A 25,115-nucleotide genomic window follows, 5' to 3' on the forward strand; every position below is an offset into this window, starting at 1 on the left:
TCCTAACTCCTATTACTAACCTACAAGTATGTTCATTCTGCAGCTCCTCAGTTTCTCTCCTCTCTTATCTCTCCCGATACACCTCCCCGAGAACTCAGTTCCTCAGACAAATTGCTTTTATCTGTATCCTTCTCCTCTACTTCCAATTCCAGACTTCATTCCTTTCATCTTGCTGCCCTGTATGCCTGGAATAATCCATCTCAGTCCATCCGCCATGCCCCTTCCCTTCCCTTGTTCAGCCTTCAACTCATAACCCTACTCCCCTCTGCCCTCTACTCAACACTTTAGCCAGCAGTTTAACTATCCCCTCTAACTGTAACCCCCTACCCTGGCATCCTGTTTATCTGTCTTGATTGTTTAGATTGTAAGCTCATTCGTGCAGGGACTGTCTCTTTTGTGACTCTGTACAGCACTGCATATATCTGGTAGCACTCTAGAAATAATTATTAGTAGTAGTAGTAGTAGTTGGGCCTTTCACCACAAAAGAATCCATTGTTGAAGAACGTAGGGAATGGATAAGTGATGAAACTACCTAAACAGTACTAGAGTTCCTTTCCTTTTATTTCTCTTAGCAGGCACATCTTTTGAACTAAGGAACTGAAGTGGTAGCATCCTCCCCCTAGGGTACCATCTTGGAGTCTCTATTATAAGGGTTTTTTTTTAATTTAATGGGCAGTTTGAGTTAACAGTGGTGTTGAAAGAGTATATGAGGTGATAAGAGATGGAAAAGCCTTGGTAGAAGAAATAGTCAAAAGGAGACTTCGATTTCCACATGGTATTGTTAGAGGTTTTGCTGGAATATTAATTAATCGAGTATGGGTAACATGAGAGGAGACAAAAGAGATAGAGAAAAGGAGAGGGTAGCAGTGGCGTACCTAGCATATGTGACACCCGGGGCCCATCATTTTTTGACCCCCCCCCCCATCTGTACGATAAACATGAATTTTAGTAACAAGCCACACGTCACACATGAGTACTTAGGAAAAGGCAGCATCTTACATATGCAGTGAGCAGTACAACATCAATACACCCATTGTAAAACTAAACAAGCCAGACTAGTACAGATCAATCCTCCAGTCAGTCCTAACAAAAAAACGTGTCTTTCGAACACACAGAACTCAGAAAACACCTTCGTCTAGTATGGAATATGTCATCACAAACTAACTCCTTCCCCTTTTACAAAACTATAGTGTGGATTTTAGCCATGGTGGTAACAGCTCTGATGCTCATAGAATTCTGAGCATCAGAGTTGCTACCACCACGGCTGGCGCTAAAAAACGCTCCACAGTTTTGTAAAAGAGGGGATAAAATAGAAATACATAGACAAAGATTAAATTGAACCAGTAAGAAGCTGGACTCTGCATACAGTGCACCACAAAAACAGTGACACATGTCTCCTAAAGCAATAAATAAATAGAAATTTTTTTATACCTTTGTCGTCTTATAACTCTCTTCCTTCCATCCACTGCTGTCTCTCTTCCCCTATATGGCATCTTCTCTCCTTCTATGCCCCTTCCAGAAACTGTATGTCTCCCCCTCCATCTCTCCTTTCACCCCCATTGGTCTGGCATCTCTCTCCTCTCCTTCCCTCTCCCACACCTCTCCTCTGCAATCCCTTTCCCTTTTTTCCCTCATTTTCCTTTTCAATTTATTTTCTGCATCTGTCTAGATTACGTTCTTACTACCTTCTCATCAATGTCCTTTTTTACTGTCTACCTAAAGCTTGCCACCTCTTTCCCTCACCCCTCCAGTGTTTCCCTAACTCAATCCTTTTCTCCCCATCATGTGCCCTCCTTTTATTTATCCCCTACTTCCATCATGTACCCTCTTTCTCCAACCCTTCCATCTAGTACCTTCTCCTCTCTCTGTCCACTTCCATCCAGCGTCTGCTCCCCTCTTTCTCTCCTCCCATTTCCTTCCTGCATTTGCTCCCTTATCTCTCCCATCTGCACTTCCAGCCAGCATAGGCTCCCCACTACCATCCAATGCATCTGCCCCTTTCTCTCCCTCCAAAATCCTTCCCCCTTATGTCTCTCCTCTTTCTCTGTACATCAATTCTATCAGCACCACCCTTCCATACCACCCTGCCCCCTTTCTTTCCCTCTTCCATTCCAGGAATCCTGCTCCTTTCTCTCCCTTCATGCAGCAAGGTCCCATGATGATTGTAGCTGCCGGCTGCCAGTCCACCCCACTCCGACGTACTTGCTCTGGAGCGGACTCAGCAGCCGCATGCTGGAAGGTCCAGCGATGACTCGTCTGCTAACTCTGCTCCAGAAGAAGTAAGTTACGTCGGAGAGGGTGGAACCGGCAGATGCAGAGAGTTGTGGCAAAGTCCCGCAATGACTGCGTCTGCCGGGTCCACCCCCTCCAATGTAACTTACTTCTTCTGGAGCAGAGCACGGCTGCCGGCTCTGCTGCAGAGAAAGTAAGGCAGAGGTAACGTGACCATTTATTTTTTTCATCAAAAGGGGACATCTATTAATTGACTGTGTATCCTTTCTTTCATTTCTTTCTTTCTGCACTCAGGCCCATAAACTATCCCTTTCTATTCCCTCCCTCCTTCCTTCTCATGTCCTTAGTGCCCCCAGTGCCTGATTTGCTACATACAGCTCAAATCGTAATAGTGATTTTGAAGTCAGATTCCTACCATCATTAATCAGTGTTGAGGCCAAGATCTTAGTGCCCCCAGTGCCTTCATCCCGTGTCCTTAGTGCCCCCAGTGCCTCCGTCCCATGTTCATAGTGCCCCCAGTGCCTCCTTCCTGTGTCCATAGTGCCCCCAGTGCCTCCGTCCCATGTTCATAGTGCTCCCAGTGCCTCCTTCCTGTCCATAGTGCCCCCAGTGCCTCCTTCCTGTGTTCATAATGCCCCAATGCCCCCTTCCTGTGTCCTTAGTGCCCCCAGTGCCTCCTTCTCATGTCCTTAGTGCCTCCGTCCTGTGTCCATAGTGCCCCTAGTGCCTCCGTCCTGAGTCCATAGTGCCCCCAGTGCCTCCTTCCCATGTCCATAGTGCCCCCAGTGCCTCCTTCCCATGTCCATAGTGCCCCCAGTGCCTCCTTCCCATGTCCATAGTGCCCCCAGTGCCTCCTTCCCATGTCCATAGTGCCCCCGATGCCTCTGTCCCGTGTTTATGGTGTCCCCAGTGCCTCCTTCCTGTCCATAAAGCCCCCAGTGCCTCTTTCCCGTTTCCATAGTGCCCCAGTGCCTCCTTCTCATGTCCTTAGTGCCTCCGTCCTGTGTCCATAGTGCCCCCAGTGCCTCCGTCCTGTGTCCATAGTGCTCCCAGTGCCTCCTTCCCATGTCCATAGTGCCCCCAGTACCTCCTTCCCATGTCCATAGTGCCCCCGGTGTCTCCGTCCTGTGTCTTAGTGCCCCCAGTGCCTCCATCCCATGTCCATGGTGCCCCCAGTGCCTCATTCCTGTCCATAAATCCCCAGTGCCTCCTTCCTGTATCCATAGTGCCCCCAGTGCCTCCGTCCTGTGTCTTAGTACCCCCAATGCCTCCTTCTTATGCCCCCCCACTACCTTCCAGATTTTGGCCACCCCCAAAGCCAGCCTGCCTGTCTACCTATCTCCCTCCCTCCCTGTCGCGCTAAAGCCAGCCAGCTTGCCTGCCTACATCCTGCCCTCCCTGCCGTGGAAAAAAAAAAAGCGCCTCTCCCCTTCCTTTCCCCCGGTCCGCACCTGCAATCTTACCTCCCCCAGGCGACAAAAAGTCTTTCCGACGTCAATTCTGATGTCGGAAAGGACGTTCCAAGCCAGCCAATCATTGCCTGGCTGGCCAGGAATGTCCTCTCCGACGTCAGAATTGACATCGGAAAGACTTCTTGTCGGCGGGGGGAGGTAGGATTGTAGCGGCGCGGCCAGGGGAAAGGAAGGGCAAGAGGACCCGGACCTGGCTGGCTGTGCACCCCCCCAAGCTGTGCACCTGGGGCGGATCCCCCCTCTCCTCCTTGGTACGCCACTGGAGGGTAGTATAAAGTGATGATATAAAATTCACACAAGAGAAGATCATCTTTTAGGCAGATTTAAGTGCAAGTTAAAGTGCTTTCTTTTTAAACTAACTAAACTAAAACTTAGTTTTAAAGACCGGGTCATCAACCAAATGGAGCTTGACTCAGTTTACGGTACATAGACTAAAGCGCGTGGGACAACTGCGTGCCGACAAAGCTGCTCGGACAAATGCACGCAGGACGTCAATGCGCCAGATTAAAAGTTAACTTTAAAGTGCTTTGAGAAGTTTTTATGGGGGGAACCCCTCCACACTTTAATTAGAAGTATTGCCACTGCCGTTGGGGGGAGAGGTTTGTGGTGAACACCTCCATTACAGAAGTAAGTGTAATTTTTCCCTCTTTTTTGGGGGGAAAAATTACACTTTCCTCTCTAAGTGGGGGTGGGGGTGTTCCCCTCCAATGGCAGCTGCAACACTTCTAAGTAAAGTGTGTGTGGGGGGGGATGTTCCCCCATATGCTTTTCGGAGTGTTTTAAAGTAGAGAATGACACGGGGAGCGATCCCCGCAGCGAACCGCTGCGTGGCTGCGGTTTGACTGCGGGTTATGGTGACCTCATTAGCAAATCGCCGCAGACGCGGGGACAAATCCTTTCACCGCCCGCAAAAACGGTGAATAGATTTGTCCCCGCAGGCCAATGTCCCCCCTTCTAGGAACCGCTATTTACCTGTGTTTCACCTGCACGTTGCCGCATTGACTCCGCCCCCCAATATACTGGCTCCTCATTTGTCAGATCAACCCTTCCTGCCAATAGAACCCGCCCCCCCCCGACGATCGCCGGCAGGAAGGTGCTCAGCCCTTCATGCCGACAGAACCAGCCCTCCCCAACGATCGCGGCAGGAGGGTACCCATCCCCTCCTGCCTACCCCACCCCCCCCCCAACGGCCCTCCCGACGATCGCAGCTGGAGGATATCCAACCCCTCCTGCCAGCTCCCCAACAGCCCCCTATGATCACTGGTAGGAGGGTGCCCAACCCCTCCTGCCGGCCCCCCCAACGGCCCCCTATATCGCCAATAGGAGGGTGCCCAACCCCTCCTGCCGGACCCTCCCCCAACAAACCCCGCCATCCCGAAACACCACACTTAGTCTTACTTTCCAAGTTGGACCGGACAGCTCCTCGCTCGTCTGGCCAGCAGGCCTGCCTCCGTCCAAATGAGGCGGGCCCGCCCCTCCCCTCCCCTGCCTAACCCACAGGATCCTAGGGCCTGATTGGCCCAAGCACCTAAGGCCCCTCCTATAGCGGGAGTGGCTTTAGGTGCCTAGACCAATCAGGCCCTAGGATCCTGTGGGTTGGGCAGGGTAGGGGCGGGCCCGCCTCATTTGGACGGAGGCAAGCCTGCTGGCCATACGTGTGAGGAGCCGTCCGGTCCAACTTGGAAAGTAAGACTAAGGGGGTTCCGGGGTGGGAGGGTTCGTTGGAAGGGGGTCCAGCAGGAGGGGTTGGGTACCCTCTTGCCGGCGATCTTAGGGGAGGCCATTGGGAGGACCGGCAGGAGGGGTTGGGTACCCTTCTGCTGCGATTGTCGGGAGGGCCGTTGGGGGGGGTCTACAGGAGGGGTTGGGTGCCCTCCTGCCGTGATCGCTGGGGGGAGGGGAGACTTGCAGCCGTAGCCGCGGTCACTATGCTAATCACGATTAGCATAGTGACCGCGATTAGGTACACGATTTGGTACACGATTAGGTACACGATTTGCCGCGATTAGGTACAGCGGCCGCGTCTACTTACCATGTAGGCTAACATTGTAAGCATTAAAAGTACATGTCGTGTTTGTTTTTGTATAGTTATTAACTAATATTTAACTAAGTTTTAAAGTTTTAAAGAATGTTTCCTTTATACGTAAATAAAGAAAAGTATTTAAAATCGTACCCGTTTGAGGCTTTTATATATGCAGCGGTGACGGTGACGGGGCGGTGAATGGGGTTGCAGTGGCGGTGACGGGGCGGTGAATGGGGTGGCAGTGGCGGTGACGGGGCGGTGAAGGGAATGGCGGTGACGGGGCGGTGCAGAGGATGGTGAGACGGGGACGGGGCGGTGACGGGGACCAATTTTTTCACCGTGTCATTCTCTATTTTAAAGTTAACTTTTAATCCGGCGCACTGATGTCCTGCGCACATTTGTCCGAGCAGCTTTGTTGGTGCGCGATTGTCCTGCTTGCTTTTGACTCATCACCCAGTTTACAGTAAGTGGTAACATAATACTTTAAGAGAACAGAGATCAGAAAATCTAAATTAACAAAAGGGGTAATTTTCAAAATGTTTAGCAAACAGGAAAGGCTTCAGAGCTTTTCGGAAGTGAAAGAAAGATCCCAAACTTCTTAGTACGAGCGGTAAGTTATTCCATAGCTCAGTCAATTTGAAAATGAAAGAGTAATTGAATCTCCTGGTAGATCTATTATTACCCCTAAGAGAATGAAATAAAAGTTGTAATTTTTGAGAACTTCTTGCAAGATGAGATCTATGGACATTCCAATCTAAAGGAACCAAAGTAGTGAAAATGCCAAATAGGATCTTGAAAGCAATGCAGATGTATTTAAAATTCTTTTTACAGATGCCTTTGATTGTTAGCTTCCCAGATTTGGTTCGCTCCATTCAGTTTTGATCTTTGATCCCTCCTAACAACTCTGCTTATCCCTCCCTGTTGTTTTACCCCTTATGTGTTTATTTATTTATTTTTAAAATTCATATACCGTTTTATTCCAAAATGGTTTACAAATAATTACATACATAAAATATTATAAAATTCAGAACAAGGTTAGAACAAAACAAACAGATTCAATCCTAACACAAATCCTGAAAACCTAATTAGCTAGTTGAGACCCACTGTTTTAGATCTTGACCAAGTTTCAAGTTTTATTTAAAATTTGATTAATCGCTCAATCAAACTTCAAAGCGATGTACATAATTAAAAGCGTTACAACTTTCAGGGGGAATGATACATACAACGTAGACTTGACGTATGTGACTTAAGCTACAAGAGGAAAAAAAAGGGTAGGAAACAATATGCGGAAACGGATGCCATGACTTTTACATGTGCAGGGGTTAAGTTGTGGAATAGCCTGGTTGGTCAAATTCGAAAATGTAGAGATAAGAGCTCATTTAGGAAAATGCTGGAAAAACAATTATTTGTAGATGCATTTCTTTGAGAAATTGATTTTATGTAAGGATTGAATCTGTTTGTTTTGTTCTAACCTTGTCCTGAATTTTATAATATTTTATGTATGTAATAATTTTGGAATAAAACGGTATATAAATTTTAAAAATAAATAAACAAACACATAAGAGGTAAAACAACAGGGAGGGATAAGCAGAGTTGTTAGGAGGGATCAAAGATCAAAATTGAATGGAGCGAACCAAATCTGGGAAGCTAACAATCAAAGGCATCTGTAAAAAGAATATACGATATAGATTTGCAAATCTCAAAGAAACTCCAGATAAGCACATGCTGGATACTATACCAATTGTTTCCCTCACCCTCTCAGTCAACACACCTACATCACCTAATTTCACCAGATGCTACTTAGTGCATATGTTTTATTGTCATGTCCATATTGTAAATTATTGTCATGTCTATATTGTAATTTATGTAAATTATGTCATCTCTGTTCTGTCTGGATTATTATGGATGTACTTTGTAACCTGTTCTGGGCTCCTTTGGGAGGAGGGACTAAAAAATTGAATAAATAAAAGAACTTTTTTAAGAAGGGAAGAAAAGCCTCAGAAGCCACAGGGCACACCTTTGCACTGGAGCTATGAGAGAGAGCTAGGCGTTCTCACCGGCTCGCCCCCATGCTTCTATCATCGACCAAAAAAACCCCCTATTAGACAACAAACGTTTCAGAGTTCAAATACACTGACAAATATCTCAGCAATATCTCAGCAAATTAAATATCTATACAGAAGTGAAAAGCAGGCAAAGCTTATCTTTGAAAGTTTGATGCTCCACCGAGTACTGCTCACTTCTCCGTGTCTCCATATCTGCTCACTTCTCTGTCTTTGTGCATACTAAACTTATAGCGGAAATCAATCCTTGCTAAAGTGGCAAAAACGCTTGTAGTCTTATGAATGGATCAGCGTTTTTGCCTTACCACGTACTGCCTTACCACGCATCGTACAGTCGGGTCCTATAATGTACTCTCAAGCTCTGTTAGTTACCACAATGTCAAACCAAACTCAGAACTTCACCACCCCATGCTGTATAAGGTCTTGTCCTGTCATATCCTATTAAGTATTAACATGCTTTTGACTACAATCATGTATGGTCCTTTCATATCAGGACCAAAAATGTGTTATCATGCTCTACATTACTTTACCCTAGTCTACTTTATTATGTAAACCTTGTTATACTTTATTATGTATATACCCTGTTATGCTTGTGTTTTATTATATATGTATGTATGTGTTTTATTATGTATGTAAACTTGTAACCCATTCTGAGCTCTTCTGGGAGGATGGGATATAAATCAAAATTAATTAATTAATTAATGATGCCAAGATCATTTTCCTGGGCATTGACTCCTAACATGGAACCCTACATCACGTAGCTATAGTTCGGGTTCCTCTTTCCCACATGCATCACTTTGCACTTCCTCACATTAAATGTCATCTGCCATTTTAGTGCCCAGCCTCCCAGTCTTACAAGGGGAAAAAGAGATTGTTGTACTATTTTAATGCCCCCTACTGTATAGAAGTGACCAGAAAAGGCACTGTGGCAGAAATAGCTTGTCTGTCCCTTAGCTGTCAAAGCTAAAAATCAAAGTATAGAGAAGTTAAAAAAACCAGGAAGTTCACATGTATTTTATTCTGCCACATTTAGCATAAGGGAATGGATTTCAGCATCTTGAGACTCCTAAAAGATCTGTTTTTCCTGGCAAACGGAAACACACACATGCTTATTATAACTAAATTATTAAGCAGTTGAATATAGTAATGAAAGTCATGAATTAACCATCTGTCAAATATAAGAAATATGTAGATTAACCGTTGGGCTGCTGCACATGCCTTTGAATATTGCCCACGTCATTTCTTTGACTGCCAGGAAGAAAAATGGCCTCAACCCAGTAGTTACCAGAAATGCCTGCGCTTTCACATGGACTGCAAATATATTGTGGTTTTCTTATGATGGCCTTTGTAAAGGAATCATTTCCATAAGTTGGTTAGATTCTGCAAAGGCGCTGTTATTAAATTGTGCCTCCATTTCCCCTCCACCCCCCTTTTCTAAATGCCAGGGCCAGACACAGTGAGCATAAGAAATATCCAATTAGCTATAGAATTGAGCACAGCTTCAAAATTACAATTTTCTTGTTATAAGGATCATTTGCTTTTGTTATTCGAGCAGTAATTCCACCTTAAATAGACTGCACCAAATTTTAGTCTGTTTGAAAGATTTTGAGTGACAAGATGTTCCAGAAACCAGGAAGACACTTGCTGGTGTTGCCCATCCAGAGCACAGGATTGCACAGGTACATGCAAATTTTTTCTCACAAGAGTGACAAGTTTTTAACGTGAGCAACCAGTTCTAAAAACCAACAGTCTTCCAGATTTGCAAGTATTTTTGTGAGCGGCCATGTAAAAATCTGTGAGCAACACTCCTAGAATTTATGAGTGATTGATCATGTGCTCAGCTTAGATCAGTGGTCTCAAACTCAAACCCTTTGCAGGGCCACATTTTGTATTGGTGGGTACTTGGAAGGCCACAGAAAAAAATAGTTAATTTCTTATTAAAGAAATGACAATTTTGCATGAGGTAAAACTCTATAGGTTATAAATCTTTCCTTTTGGATAAGTCTTAATAATAATATTGTAATTTATAGCTAAAGAGACATATGATCAAGAAACTGTTTTATTTTACTTTTGTGATTATGATAAACATACTGAGGGCCTCAAAATAGTACCTAGCGGGCTGTATGTGGCCCCCGGGCCGCGAGTTTGAGACCACTGGCTTAGATGGAACATAGGTATCCACAGTATACTTAACCACACTTTATAAAACTGGAGCTACAATCGGTTTCCCCAGACTTTCACGATTCCATGGCCACTTGAGAAACTGCATATGTAGGTTTTTCTGACTTAATTTATATGAGTAATCCTGAAGTTCTACTGCACATAATTCAAGTATCTGATAGGAGCTTCAAGTACCTAGGAGTCATTCAGTGGCATCCTCTTGTCTTAAGCTGGAACACTGTCGAGTACTGATTGGCTCTTTATAATGGCAGGAGACCCAAGTCACCAGTGGGCCAGGTTATCAGGTATATCTAATGAATATGTTTATTTATTTATTTGACTTTATTAACCATCTTTTTTTAATGATTATTCTTTATTTATTGTACTTTGAAATAATACACAAGCCATACAACTTGAGCAGGAAAAACGAAAGAAAACATTTAACAAACTCAGAATTAACTAAGTGTTATAGGAAACAAAATTATTCTCTTCTTAGATCTGAACAAACTTGTGGAGGAGAAGTCATACTACATGGGACTTAAATTAATGAAGAAAATAAAAAGAGAGAAAAACTAAAGGCTTAAACAGTGGCTCCTACATCTATAATTACATCCTTTTAGCCTCTCAAGATCTTCTTTAAGTCTAGAAACGTCCGCAGATGGTTGGGAACAAAAAAGGTGTACTTTGTCCCTGCATATTTAACGAGGCACTTGCATGGATACATTAGTTGATAGGTAGCCTCTATCTCTTTTGTCTCTTGCCTCATTACTAAGAAAAGTTTCCTTCTCTCCTGTGTTTCCTTATTCACATTAGGGAATATCCATAGTCACTGCCCAAGAAAGGGAATCTGTGATTTACAGAAAAACATCTTCAAAAGAGAATTTAAATCTTGCTGAAAAATAAAGGAAATAAGCAAAGTGGCTCTTTCTTCAATTGTTGACACTGTTGATTCCAAGATCTCTGAAATATTTCCCAAGTCCATTGTAGTTTGCACTTGTTGTATTTGATTCTCTGTTACTGTCTTTTTTGTAGCCATGGGTAAATAATAAAGCTTGTTTAAAGGAGGTATAGTAGCATCAGGAGCATATCCAAGATTTTGTATTAAATATTTTCTAAACAATTCAACTGCTGAAAATTCCTAAGGCCTCGGGAAATTTAATAAGCGCAAATTAAGTCACCTGTTGAAATTTTCTAACTGTCTGTGGCAGGTACTAAACTTTGGAATGCATTGCCTGGAATTTTGAGGATGAATTTTAAGAAAATGCTGAAAACTCAATTGTTTATTAGTGCTTTCCTGTGTTAAGTTTTTTTTGGTTTTTTTTTTTTTTTACAAGTACTGTTCTGCAATTGTGTTTTATGATTGTAAGTTTTGTAAACTATATAGTTAATATACGGTATATACATTTTTTAAAAATAAATATCTGGATATTTTTTGATTGCTGCAGCTGGCATTTAAAAAATACACTGACTTCAGCAGCTGAATAGTGACTGGTGTATTTTTTCCTATATTATGCACACAGTAGCACTTACTTTAACAAACTTATACCACTGATCCAGGTATACAAAACAATTACACAGAAGAACAAAGAGTTCATTACACTCAAATGCTAGCAATGAATTACTTATTTATAATCTTTTGAACTGTACATAGTAAATCATATAAGACTGTGTTATAATGTAAGAAAAACAGTTCTGTGTTGCCGACCTACTACTCATACTTTGAACAGATGACGTTATGCATTGATGAGGCAGCGATAAGGGATGGTTAGCAGGTGGCCAGAGAGTGATTGATGTTATACCCCCGAAAACTTATTGTATTCCTTAGCATCTCCCTGCTATAAATCATGTACATGCACATCAGGTGGTATCATACTGTCCTGATCTTCAAACAATAAACCTTAGAAAGTTCAAATAAATGCTTAAAAAATGTCACACGATCTTATGCACTGAATATAATCCCTGAAAAGTCAAACATTGGCTACCTGTTTTTCCCTGTTTCAAATGTAAATTTGACTTTAGTCCATCATGTTTTTTTTTTTTTTTTTTTTTTCAAGAATCACCCCACCATCTTGCTAACTTGACTATTCTTTACATCCCTTCTCATATCCTCTGTTCCTCTCAAGCCTCTCCATTGGGCTTCATCATATCTCCGGCTTCCATCACATCTCCAACCTGAGATTTCTCCTCATTTTGCCTTTTCATACATTGCACCATATCTCTGACACTCACTGCCATTGTCTTTGCATTGAGAGCTCTCTTTTCCAGAATTTAAGAAGGCTTTTAAAACCTTGATTATTGACATTGCCTTTGCCTGTGCCCTTGGGACAGAGTGCTCATGCCTGTCGTCTATTCTACTTTCTATGCTCCTGTTATAGCCTGTTACTCATAGTTAATTTTTACTTCATTCGGTTTTAATTATTGGACACCACCATGTTGGCCGTTGTACTCCCAAGGTTGATTTATAATGTGCCACATTCTCCAGATCCATCTATTTGAATCTCAGGAAACCAGAGAGCTATTATGACCCTCATTAGAGTACATTATATTGACAAATAGAAGACTTGTTAAAACATTTCATCTTGCCAGCAACTAAATTTCTGCACCCAAATTCATGGGATGTATAAATTTCAGGGTAGCTTTACAAAAGTGCAATAATTCTTCAGCAACAGACAATGTGTTAGGTGCCATCAACTTGTGTTCAAGCCCTTGTGAGTTGATGAATTACAGATCTAAAAAGAAATCAGTTTTGGGCTAGTCCAGTAAGGTCCTGCAGCATCATCCTCATGGTTGTTTTCAATGTGTTTGGCCATCTGATTGCTGATCTCCCTCTGCCTGGTTCCTTCTCCAATGATCTTTCTCTTTGTGACCATAATAAGACAGTCATAATTTCTTCATTTGGGCTTCGAGTGACATAGCTAGGTTGATCTCTTCCGGCAGTCCACAGCACGCCTAAAATCCTTCTCCAGCACCAAAGCTCAAATGAGTCAATCTTCTTTCTGTCTTGTTTCTGTAGTGTCCAGCTTTCACATCCATAATTGATCACTGAGAAAATGAGTGCATGGATAAGTCTGGTCTTCGTTTGGAGTGTTATTTCCTTGCCTTTGAATACTTTGTTGAGAAACTTCATTGAAGAGCGACTTTCGGCTTTGACTTTTCTCAGTAGATACAGCATGTCGTCTTTGCTGCTAGTGATGAGTGCTATATCGTCTGCTTAGCGCAGGTTGTTTATATTTTGGCCAACAACTTTGAAACCAATGTTCTCCTCTTCCAAATTTCCTTTTCTGAAGATGACTTTGCTGCAAAAGGTTGAACAGGTAAGATGATAAGATGCATCCTTGACTGACATTATGTTTTATTGGAAACCAATCGGTGTTGCCATATTCAGTTCTCACTATGTTATCCTCATTGCTTTTTTTGTATAAATTTTCCATGTATTCTTTCCATCATTTTATATAGAGTACTCCCCCGATATTCGCAGGGGTTCAGTTCCAGGAACCCCTGTGAATTTTGAAAAAACGCAAATACAGTTTTTATCAGGAGAGATAGGAGAAGGCAGCAGGAGAGGCAGGAGAGGGCAGCCAGAGCGCCGGCGAGTGAAGGAAATCACTCGCGGTATGCTCCGACCCCCTCTTCCGCTACTAAAGTCAGGCCTCACCAATCAGGAGCTGCTTTGACACGCACTGTATATATTTTGTTTAATTTCATTTTATTTATTCCTATGTTCACTGTTTATTCTTCTAAAGTTGTTTATTTTTCATGTATTATTATTAATAAAAATACTTTGAATTAAAAAAATACTGTTAGAAAGAACCTCATTTTCACATTCCATATGAATATACCATGCTGATAGGCACAGTATCCTAAATCACAGCTAAGGAAGACTATCTGAAGCTGCCTGAAATATAGACCAGCTTTCACCACACCTAAAATGTAGGTGCTGATATAGGCACCCACTGGCACCTATGAAGAAGTATTCTATAAGAGGCCACCTAACTATAAACCATACCCACACCTATCTCTGTATGCATCTGGTTTTTGTTAGGCTGCCTATACATTTCTAGGCTGCCTTTTATAGAATCATGTTCTGCTTCTTTTTCAATTATTGCTCGTAATTCTTTTTCAGTTATCCTCGTAATTCAATTAATAGGTGTCTACTATGGTGTCAGGTCAAAAGTGCGCCGGGACAAAGGCGCGCGCAGACAATTGAGCACAGTGCGGAGGTGCACGCCGCAGAAAATTACTGTTTTTAGGGCTCCGACGGGGGGACGTGGGGGGGAACCCCCCCCACTTTACTTAATAGAGATCGCGCCATGTTGTGGGGGCGTTGTGGGGGTTTGGGGGGTTGTAACCCCCCACATTTTACTGAAAACTTCACTTTTTCCCCGTTTTTAGGGAAAGAGTTAAGTTTACAGTAAAATGTGGAGGGTTACAACCCCCCAAACCCCCCACAACGCCGGCGTGAAATCTATTAAGTAAACTGGGGGGGCTCCCCAACAAAACCCCCCGTCGGAGCCCCTAAAAACTGTAATTTTCTTCGGCGCGCACCTCCGTCTTGCGCTCAGTTGTTGGCGCGCGTCTTTGTCTTTCGCGGGGTTGTCTATGAACCGTCTACTATATGCTGCCTTCAAAGGCACCGTTTAAAGAATCTGGCCCATAGAGGCTAAAGTCCACAGTCCAAAAGGATAATGTCAAAAGCTGACTCTATGTCTGAAGAAAAATATAGGGTTTATTCTACAACATAAACCATGATTGAAAAACAGACCCAACATGGTTATGCTTTGCCCCCCAAAAGGACTGCATTAGAGGTTAGTCCAAAACAGTCAACTGATGAAGTCATCAGGGATTGTTAAAAGCCAATTTGCCCTCCTGCTTCTTAAAACTGAATTTCACAGGCCTGAGAGAGTTCTAGGCAGCCAAATCAGTAAAAGTGCGTTCTGAAAATGATATTTGGTACTTGGATTTCTCAAAATGAAAACTTGCTGGTTCCTCAGTCCCAGTGTGCCATCTTTTGCTCTTATTTCTAGGTCTTACTTATTATACGTTAGCCGCAGTACTAACAATGTTCATTCATGTGTTTTAATCTTTTTGTAGATCTTTATCATATGTATGTGGTTTTACGCATTAATATATATTTACCCATGTCTGACTGAATTTATAGTTAGCATGTATTTTATTGGTGTGTATTCATACATCCTTTGGTTATCGTTTTATTGGTGTTTTATCATACCCATACTCACGCATGTTAGCAGAATTTGGTCTGTATTAGCATTACTAATACACATCTATGTATAGATATATTTATATTTTTTATGCACATTGTTAATGGTTTCACATTACCAAGGCCTAAAGTTGCCAATAAGGTGTGTCTCATATATGGTTTTTGTCATATGTATGTTGTCATTGCATAGACACATCTTTTTTCTCTATCAGGACCTTTCAATACCGTTAGTATACTTTTTTAACATATCCATCTTAACACTAAGCAATATTATGCTTTCACACTTTATTCAATATAGTTCATAGTTTTATAGTTTATTAAAATTTTGATTACATGCTAATCATAAAATTCGAATTTAGTGGCTTCATACATAAAATCGCCATCCATTTTCCTACCTAGGAACCAGCCTTTCTTCTGGTTTCACTACCATATATACTTTCTTTATTAAGACTTCCATTTTTTATGCTAATAACCTTCATTATTATATATATTTTCTTATTCACAACACAGGGTTTTATCATTACTTTTTATTGTTTTATTGCTTTTCATTCTTCTGTTAGTCAGAGTAGGTCTTATTACTGCGGTCCAATCATGCCTTTCCATGTCATAGCAATGTACTATTTTAGTTTCACTTTTGACGAGCTGTCTCGCTCAGTAGTTTTTGAGTACTAGCAGTCAGCCCTAACTAGTTCTACACACGTTAAGTCAGCCTGGTTTTCTACTTCCACTTCTGTTTTCAATCTGTGGGGCATGCTTTTAAATTTTATCAGCTTTTATAGGCTAGATGCAATGCTTTATGCTTGGCTGAAGGTGGCATTTCCCAGCAACATAAATCTTTTATTATTAGCACGTCCTGATTCGGGGCATGGCTTTTTATGTCTAGTTTTCCCCCTTTTTTCCATTTGCACAATTGGGCTTTGTTTAAATATATCACCCTCGCAGGTTTTATTCCAAGTATGGATTTGTAGTTGGTTCTTTTACTGTGCTAATCTCAAAACTGGTCTCTCCGTCTGTTACTTTTGTTCCTCCCAGGTCATCTGCCCTTAATAAGCGTAAGCAGTTACAATTATATCTGCATATGGTACTATTTTGTAGGACAGGCAGGTGGTGTGTGGATATATCATATCAGTTTCCTTTGTTTTTATGTAGCTCAGCTCTAGCATAGGGGGAATTTACTGTTTCATCCATCAGTCCATTATAGTTTTTCACACGGGGGGGGGGGGGGGGAATGTGAGATTAATTTCACCTTTTGGACACTAAAAACTTTATATCAGTTCTATTGGAAATGGTAGAACAATGGGCCGATGAATTTAGATTAAAACTAAATGCAGATAAAACAAAAATCTTTTTGGCAAGTTAAACAAATACAATTAAGGAGACTTCTTTGAAACTAAATGGAATTGCCTATCCCATTAACTCTACTATTAAAATTTTGGGAATTATTTTAGATCGATCTTTGTCCTTTGATGTCCAAATTGATGCCTTGGCCAAAAAAGTTTCTTTGTTTTGTGGAAATTTCGCATTATAAAATCTTATTTTGATTTTTCATCTTTTAGGCTACTAGTACAATCTTTGGTTCTAAGTACATTGGATTATTGCAACCTTATCTATCTGAGTTCTTATAAGAAGATAATTAAAAGGATGAGGGTTAGTCAAAATACAGCAGTGCATTTAATTTTTTAATTTGAAAAAATCAGAACATGTAACATCTTATTATCAAAAGTTACACTGGCTTCCGGTAGAAGCGAGAATAATTTTTAAATTTGCATACGTTACAAAACACTGTTTGGTTTTGCTCCAAGTTATCTTCTAAAACCCTTTGAATTGCCTGAACTTAATCAATGTACCTATAATATTACTCTGTTTTCTTTTCCATCTTTAAAAGGCCGTATATGTAAAAGATTCCTTGAAAGGACTTTGTCTGTCCAAGCGGCAAATGGAATAAGAGTCTAAGTGGTTTGATTATGTGATTCCTTTCTTACCAGGGTTTTAGAAAATCATTGAAAACCTACTTGTTTGATAAATTTGTATATTTGATTGGTCATGTTAATGAATTATGATTTCATTAAGCAATTTGATGTATTATCCCTTTGTTTCACAGTTTTTTCTTGTTGTAAACTGCATTTAACTGTGAGGTATTGTTGTCAATACCGATCTACAGTTTTTATTCACGTCCTAGACTTCCACATTAATCAATTAGATGATGTATCTGTGCTTTTGTTGTTCAAGGGAGGATGAAATTCCCAAGGATTCATTCGACAAAAATTTAGGCCTGGTTTATAATAAACTTTTTGAGGTGTGCTGGGTATTGGGTTTTCTTTTTTACTTTTAAATTTAGGAAAAGGATGTTTTCTTTCAAGACACATCTATGCCAAAATGTGCATTGCTTATCCAGCTAAAATCACTTGACAGACTCCTGCTCTTAAGAAAGAATGTGAAATGGCATAAGCCTTTGTTATTTCTGAGTGTCTGGGGAACCTTCAGCTCTCTGAGTTTTAGGTTAGGCTGAATGTCCACCGTGTTACTAAAGCTTAGAATGTGTTTTTATGCCTTATGGTCTAGCAGAGGTTAATGCAAGATTGCTAGCATAGAATGACAAATAAAAATGCAAGACAGGTGCCAATTATTAAATATGAACCAGATTTTGAAATAATAAAACATTCATCTCTCATTGCATATCTGGCCTTGTTCTTCTTTAATTCTGCCAACAGAATAATGAATAATTTTTAGTTTTGCTTTCTCTCATCAATGCATTTTGAAAAACTTCTCTTTAATAAAACTCTCTTCTTCCAACAGGGTTCTGGAAATGAAGATAGATTAAGATGCAAAGTATGCACGACCGAGGTACTGCAAGTCAAAACTTGTCCTTTTTCTTGTCTTGAAATGGTGGAGGCTTAGATTAAATAGGAATACAGGGTCTAATGAGGGAAATGGCATTTAGATCATTTTTGTAACCTGCAAGGCCCTAAGTCAGCATGGTCAAACGGTGTGGTGAGACTTTAATTGGGGGAATACTAGCTACATACCAAGAAGTTTAATCAGCTAAAAAGAGCTTGAAATAGTGTAGGGATATATGGGAGGTATATTGCTGAAGAGATATAAACAGGCTGACACATATAGAGAAATATCACCATGATAGAGGGATTGTTCTATAAACCTCTAGAGCAGCGAATCACAAACTGTGTGCCATGGTGAGATTTCAGGTGTGCTACCAGGGATTGAAGGACACTTCTAGTGTCGGCGCCTCTTCTCCCCTCTGCCCTCACACATACCCCGTGTCTGGAGGTCCTCTGAGTATGTATGGACATTGACGTGATGATTTTGTGCGCATACTCGGAGGCCCTACAGACACAGCTCCGAGCTCAGGAAAAATGAGACGATGTTCGTGTGGGGCGGAGCTAGGGGGCTGAGTAGGGCGAGGCTAGGGGTGGAGTGGGACAGGGCTAGGTGGCGGGGCAGGGCTGGGGGTGTGCCACAGAAAAACATTTGCTCTGTTAGTGTGCCAGAGCAATAAAAAGTTTGTGGGACACTGCTCTAGAGGTTAGGCTTACAGGGGATAATTCTCAAAAGGTCACCTGAAGTTAGGCGTCTTAAGTGTGAGCTAAGTGCAGATTCTATAATGACAATTACATACATAATTGCAGTTATAATGTAGAATGCTAGCATAAATCTGCAGATATACGGTATATCTAACTTTATGCACAAGGCCTCTCATATGCTGAGAGGCTGGAGAAACTGGGGCTCTTTTCTCTGGAAAAACGGAGACTTAGAGGGGACATGATAGAAACTTACAAGATTATAAAGGATATAGAGAAGGTGGAGAGGGGCAGATTCTTCAGACTGGCGGGGGAAACAAAAACAAGAGGGCACGCAAGAAAATTGAAGAGAGACAGATTCAGAACAAATGCTAGGAAGTTCTTCTTCAGCCAGCGGGTGGTGGATGCCTGGAATGCGCTTCCGGAGGAGGTGGTAGAGCAGAGTTTGATTTTGGGTTTCAAAAAGGGGTTGGACATGTTTCTAAAGGAAAAGGGGATTGAGGGGTATAGCTAGAGGGGTACTATAAAGGATAAAATGTCTTAAGTGAAAGAACACTACAGGTCATGGACCTGGGGGCCGCCGCGAGTGCGGACTGCTGAGCACGATGGACCTATGGTCTGACTCGGCAGAGGCGATGCTTATGTTCTTTATGTTCTAGCTCAATGGCTGGTGTCAATGCTCGCACCTAATTGCTTTCTGTTAAGCACATAACTAACAGTATTCTAAAACCTTAGCCCAAAGGTCTAGGAATGCGCCTGGTCTTCCCATACCCCTTCCATATCCACATCCACACCCCAAAGCACTTGTATGCTAAAGAAATTATGCGATAAGGGCCATATTCTATATATATTACCTAAAAAATCACCACTGACTAGTGCGGCGCTAAGCACGATTCTATAAAAATCACACTTAGTGCCGGTATGTGTCATAACTTTTAGGCACACCCATTTTAAGGCATAGAAAACTTGGCCTGAATGCCTGCACCTAAGTTGTGCACACATCAGCGCAAAGGCATAAAACTTGCACATTACTCAAAACTGTGCCCATGATTGCCCCCTAACAAGTTTCAAGTTTCAAGTTTATTAGTTTTTCGTATCCCGATCATAAAGTAAATATCTGACCGGTTAACAATAAAAATTTAAAATAGAAGAGTAGGAACGAGTTAATAGTGTATTAAAGAGTATAGGGGAAACATATTAAACATATACAGACAAACACGATCGTGAGGATAGATGGGGAGGAGGGGAAAAGTTACATGATATTAGAAGAAATGATATAGTGGGAAGGGAAAGAACATGAAGGGTAATTGTGCATGATGTTATGAGATGCCCTAATGAAGAAAATAAGAATCGAGAGAGTGTTGAAAGATTAATAGATGAAGTAAGGATTAGGATTTGGTAAAGGCATCTTGGAATAGGAAAGTTTTAAGATTGGTTTTGAATTTTTGTAGCTGAATTTCATCACGGAGAAATTGAGGGAGAGAATTCCATAAGGTTGGGGCAGTAATAGAAAAGTTAGTTTTCCTGGTATAGTAGGACTCTTTTAGGGACGGAACAAAAAGAAGTTTTTGATCGGTGGAACGTAAGGATCGGGGAGAACTTTTGGGAATTAATAATTTATCGAGAAATAAAGGTAAGTGTGATTGTTTGATTTTGAAGATAAGCAGTAAGATTTTGTAGGTTATGCGATGTGTGACTGGGAGCCAATGTGATTCTTTGAGAAGAGGGGTAACATGTTCATATTTACCTATTTTGTAGACTAGTTTTATTGCTGTATTTTGAATAAGTTGCAACCGTCGAAGTTCTTTTTGAGGTAATCCATTTAATAAAGAGTTACAGTAATCCAAATGTGAAATGACTAGGGAATGAATGAGGATGTTAATTGAATCATTATTTAGAATAGAACTAAGTGAACGGATAATGCGTAATTTAAAGAAACAGGTTTTTACTATTGAGCTTATGTGGTCATGAAAGGAAAGATCTTGGTCGATAATTACTCCTAATAGTTTTACTTTAGTATCCATTGCTAAAGGTGTGGATTTGATATAAACAGTTCCAGGTAAAGTTTCAGATTTTTTGATAGGGAGCAGAATACCACAAGATTTATCAATGTTTAGTGAAAGTTTGTTAGAAAAAAGCCAATCACTTACAATATCTAGTTTAGTATTTAGATCTTTTATTTCTAATGGGTTTGAAGTGTTTATCGGGAAGAGTAACTGTATATCGTCGGCATAGGCGAAAATTGAAAATCCCAGTGATTGGGCGAGAGAAAGAAGAGGGGAGAGAAAGATATTGAACAGTAATGGTGACAAAATAGAGCCTTGAGGAACTCCAAAAGTTTGAGTTATCGGAGAAGAAGTTTGATTTTTAGCGTGAACTGTAAAGCTACGTTGATGAAAATAGGATGTAAACCATTTGAGAGCATGACCTGTAATGTTGCATTCAGCTAATCTAGATAAGAGGAGAGAATGATCGATAGTGTCAAAGGCTGCTGATAAATCTAGGGAAATTAATATTACAGATTTTAAGTGATCGTGAGAGTATTGTATAGTTGTAATTAAACCAAGTAATGATAACTCTGTGGAATGTGAAGTTCGAAAACCAGTCTGATAAGGATGTAATGCATGTGTATGATCAAAAAATTCTGATAATTGAGAATGGATAATTTTTTCAGCAATTTTGGAGATAAATGGCAAATTCGCTATGGGGCGGTAGTTATTTGGTATAGAGGGATCGGAGTTGTGTTGTTTAAGTTTAGGGAAAACTAGAGCTGATTTCCATGTAGAAGGGACGCAGCAGTCAGTAAAAGATTTGGAAATCATTTCCCTTATATAGGGACCAAAGAAGGAAAAGAATTTTTTGAGAAGAGATGGGGGGAAACTTTCAATAGAGTTGTTGGAGGAATTTATAGATTGTAAAATAGAAGATAGTTGAGTTAAGGACGGTAGTTTGAAAGTAGAGAAGGAGCTGAGAGGTAAGAAAGTTAAATCATTATTAATAGGAGGCGAAAAAGCTGGAGGAGAAGGTCCAAGATGAGTTCGGATAGTAGTGACTTTGTTGTCAAAGAAGAGGGATAGTTCCTTAGCAGATGGTAGAGAAGAATCTGGTGGGGGGAGTTTTTTTTTTTGAGTATTTAGAAAGAGATTGTGCAATACTAAAAAGAGTGGATGAGTTACTAGTGGTGGAGATAAGGTTTGAATAATAGTCTTTTTTTGTTTGTTGGATGATTTTTTTGTAATGTGTAGCTTTATCTTTGTATGACAAAAGGTCACTATTATAATGGTGTTTTCTCCATTTGTTTTCAGCTGACCGTACCTGTCGACGGAGGAGAATCAGGTTTTCGTTAAACCAGGGTTGGTGTTTCTTGGATGTAGAGTTGAGAGTTGGTTTATTTTTTTGTTTGACAGATTTAGGAGCTAGTGAGTCTAGTAGGGATTTTGTAGCAGTTTCCCAATTAGAGAATTGTTCTGTGATAGATAGTGAAGAAAAATTATGGAGATTTAAGTCAAAGGAGGATTGAATAGCAGGAAGAGTTATAGTATTTAAATTACGGTTGATAAAAGAATTGTTTATCGGTTTGATGATGTTTGAATGGGTTGTTATGTTAGATTGCCAGGTGATTAAGGTGTGATCTGACCATGGTACTAGAATGAAATCAAAATTATAGAGAGAATCAGTCATTGTGGTTGGGCATAAGATCATGTCTAGAATATTTCCTGCAGTATGTGTGGGCGTATGAATGAGAGGAGACAGTGATAAATCAGCAATTAGAGTTAAGAGTTCGGAAGTGTTATAGTGATTAGGGGAGTTGAAATGAATATTAAAGTCTCCAAGAATTATAGATTCAGGGTATGCAATATTGAATTCAGTTATAGTGGAGATAAGAGATGAGAGAGAAGTTTTAGTTATTGGCGGAGGTGCATAGATAAGGAGAAAATTAAGAGAGGAGAAGAGTTTGGTTGAGAATTGAAGAGATTCAATAGGAAAATGAGAAAAGGAGGTGGAAGTATTGACCTGGAGTGGAATTGAGGCATGATATATAATTGCTAGTCCACCTCCCTTTTTATTGGAACGGGGTTGAAAAAATGTTTTATAATTAGGGTGCATATCTAACCACGCCCCCTGTTAGATATGCACCCTTGAGATGACGCATAACACTTTTTTGCTAGGTGCCTCGAAAGTTGTATGCGTAACTTTCAATTAACTCCAATTAGCGTCAGTTATGAGATGTTACTTGTCAATTACCGGCGCTGATTAGGCCTGTTAATCAATTAAGTTGTGCGTATGAATCAGCCTCACGTACCAAGGAAGGAGAGGAAGGGAGGGAAGGGAGAGATGATCATTGTACATGAAAAAAATAAGACCTACCTCGAAAATAAGACCTAGTGGCTTTTTTGGGCCAAAAATTAATATAAGACAGTGTCTTATTTATGGGGAAAAACTATAGATCATGCTACAACATTACATTTCTGTTGGTGATGTTAACTGTCCTCTTATCTTTCCAACTTGCTTGCCTTAGCTCTGGCTTTTCCATTTTGGTTGATGATTCTTTTCTCTAATTTGCTCTCATCTGTTTCCTATTTGTTGTACTTTGGATGATGACATTCTCTTGTTCTTTGGTCATCTTCACTTCCCTCCAGAGTCAATATTATGTTATAGAATAAAAATCTACCTTACTTTAAATAGCCCCTCATCTTAATCATTTTTATTCAAAATATTCATGATATTGAAAAGCCATTCCTGGCTGCCATACACATAGTACAGAAAGCTATTAATTTGAGGAACTCTTTTTTTATACCCTGGTTTTTTTTGGGTTTTTTTAAATAGTTAATTACCAGAATTGTATAGTATCTAACCCCCTCCTTTACAAAGCTGCACTAGCACTTTTAGCGCTAGCCACGGTGGTAACAGCTCGGACACTCATAGGACTTCTATGAGCATCGGCGCTGTTACTGCGGCCCCGGTGCTGAAAATGCTAGCATGGCTTTGTAAAGGAGGGAGTAAGTAAGGGCTCCTTTTGTCAAGCAGCGGTAGAGTCTTTTACCATGGGTCGATGGGGTAAATGCTACAACGCTCATTCAGTTCCTGTGAGCGTTGGAACATTTATCTCACCAGCCCACAGTAAAAGGCTCTATTGGTGCTTGATAAAAGGAGCCCTAAATGTAATTACAGTACTCCCCTGCGAACAAGGCAGGATTAATTCATCGAGGGCCCCTAGGCACACAAGTACACTGGGCCCCCTGCCCCGCCTCACCCCACCATGCGCCCAGGCGGAAACAGGAAGCTGCATCAGAGGGAAGCTTTGGGCAAACAGCACTGCTTGCACAATTACAGTTCCCGTTGCCTTTCTTACCCTTGTTGCTTGCTTGTCTTACTTTCTGTCTTTGGGGGGGTGCATTGCCAATTGGGGTGGGGCCCGCGTTGCTGATCGGGGGGCCCGCGTTGATGATCGATGCTGGAGGGGCCCATCGCTGTTTGGAAAAAACAATGTTGATGCCCTCCTTCATCGGTCCCCTCTGACCATTTCAGGCCCTAGGCACGTGCCTACTTGGCCTATTGGTTAATCCTGCTCTGCCTGCGAATTCACGGTCCGCAATTTGAGGACTCAGTCATTCATGGTATTTTCTGACTACCTCTTCCGGTGGTCAGAAAATACCACAAATGACTCACATAGACCAGAGTGACTTTCAGTACTATCATCAGTCCTTTGGATATGACTGACGAAAGAGAAGCATACAGAACAAACGAAAAGGAGAAACCATTTTCTGCATTCGAGAGGGAATTCCACGTGAGGCGTCAGGAGCCCGCGGCTGACTAGATGGGAAGGAAAACAGCGCTTCCTGATCTACCACAGAAGAGTTTGGGAGAGACAGTGACCAATCATGGAGTCGTTTACTTGTGAGCGGCATGTGGGGAGAGATGTGGGGAAGAGTCAAAAGTGCGGTCAGAAAATACCGCAAATTACTTACACAGCACCCGATGCTGCCCCTGCAGCCCTCTCCCGCCTCTGATCTGCTCCTAATCTGCGTCCAATATTTGCGGTTTTTCCAAAATTTGCGGGTGCTCCTGGAACAGAACCCCCACGAATTTCGGGGAGTACTGTACTTAAGTAAATGTTTTTATACTTTTCTTTGTAAAGAAGTACAGGATAACATTTGTTACATTTACTTTTACTGGAGTAATAATTTTGCCAATTTTCACTACTTTTTACCTAGTTACATTTGATGCTTGCAGTTAAAAGTAAAAATGGAAGGGAGATGTAAATGATCAAATGAAACAGCAAAACTGGGAACAGGATTTTGCTATTGCAAACCTCATCGTGGCATCTTAAATTTTGCTGTTCAGTGAATATAGCCTATAAGAACAGCGGGACCACAAGAACTCACAGCTGCCAATCAGATAGCGGCTCTG

General features: G+C 41.2%; 1 protein-coding gene across 8 annotated transcripts in view; it reads left to right on the forward strand.

Moving 5' to 3' along the window:
* The window catches only part of LOC117346714, a 574,004-nt gene that overhangs the window by 56,286 nt on the left and 492,603 nt on the right, over positions 1 to 25,115 (forward strand). For 6 of the 8 annotated variants that reach the window (XM_033916744.1, XM_033916749.1, XM_033916751.1 and 3 more), the window contains one exon: positions 17,965 to 18,012. The exons of the other annotated variants lie outside the window; for them this stretch is intronic. In XM_033916744.1, the coding sequence (XP_033772635.1) occupies positions 17,965 to 18,012 (48 nt within the window). The remainder of the gene's footprint in view (positions 1 to 17,964; positions 18,013 to 25,115) is intronic. 8 annotated transcript variants of the gene reach the window in all.

This window comes from Geotrypetes seraphini, chromosome 12 (genome assembly GCF_902459505.1).
Source record: "Geotrypetes seraphini chromosome 12, aGeoSer1.1, whole genome shotgun sequence".
NCBI lineage: Eukaryota > Metazoa > Chordata > Amphibia > Gymnophiona > Dermophiidae > Geotrypetes > Geotrypetes seraphini.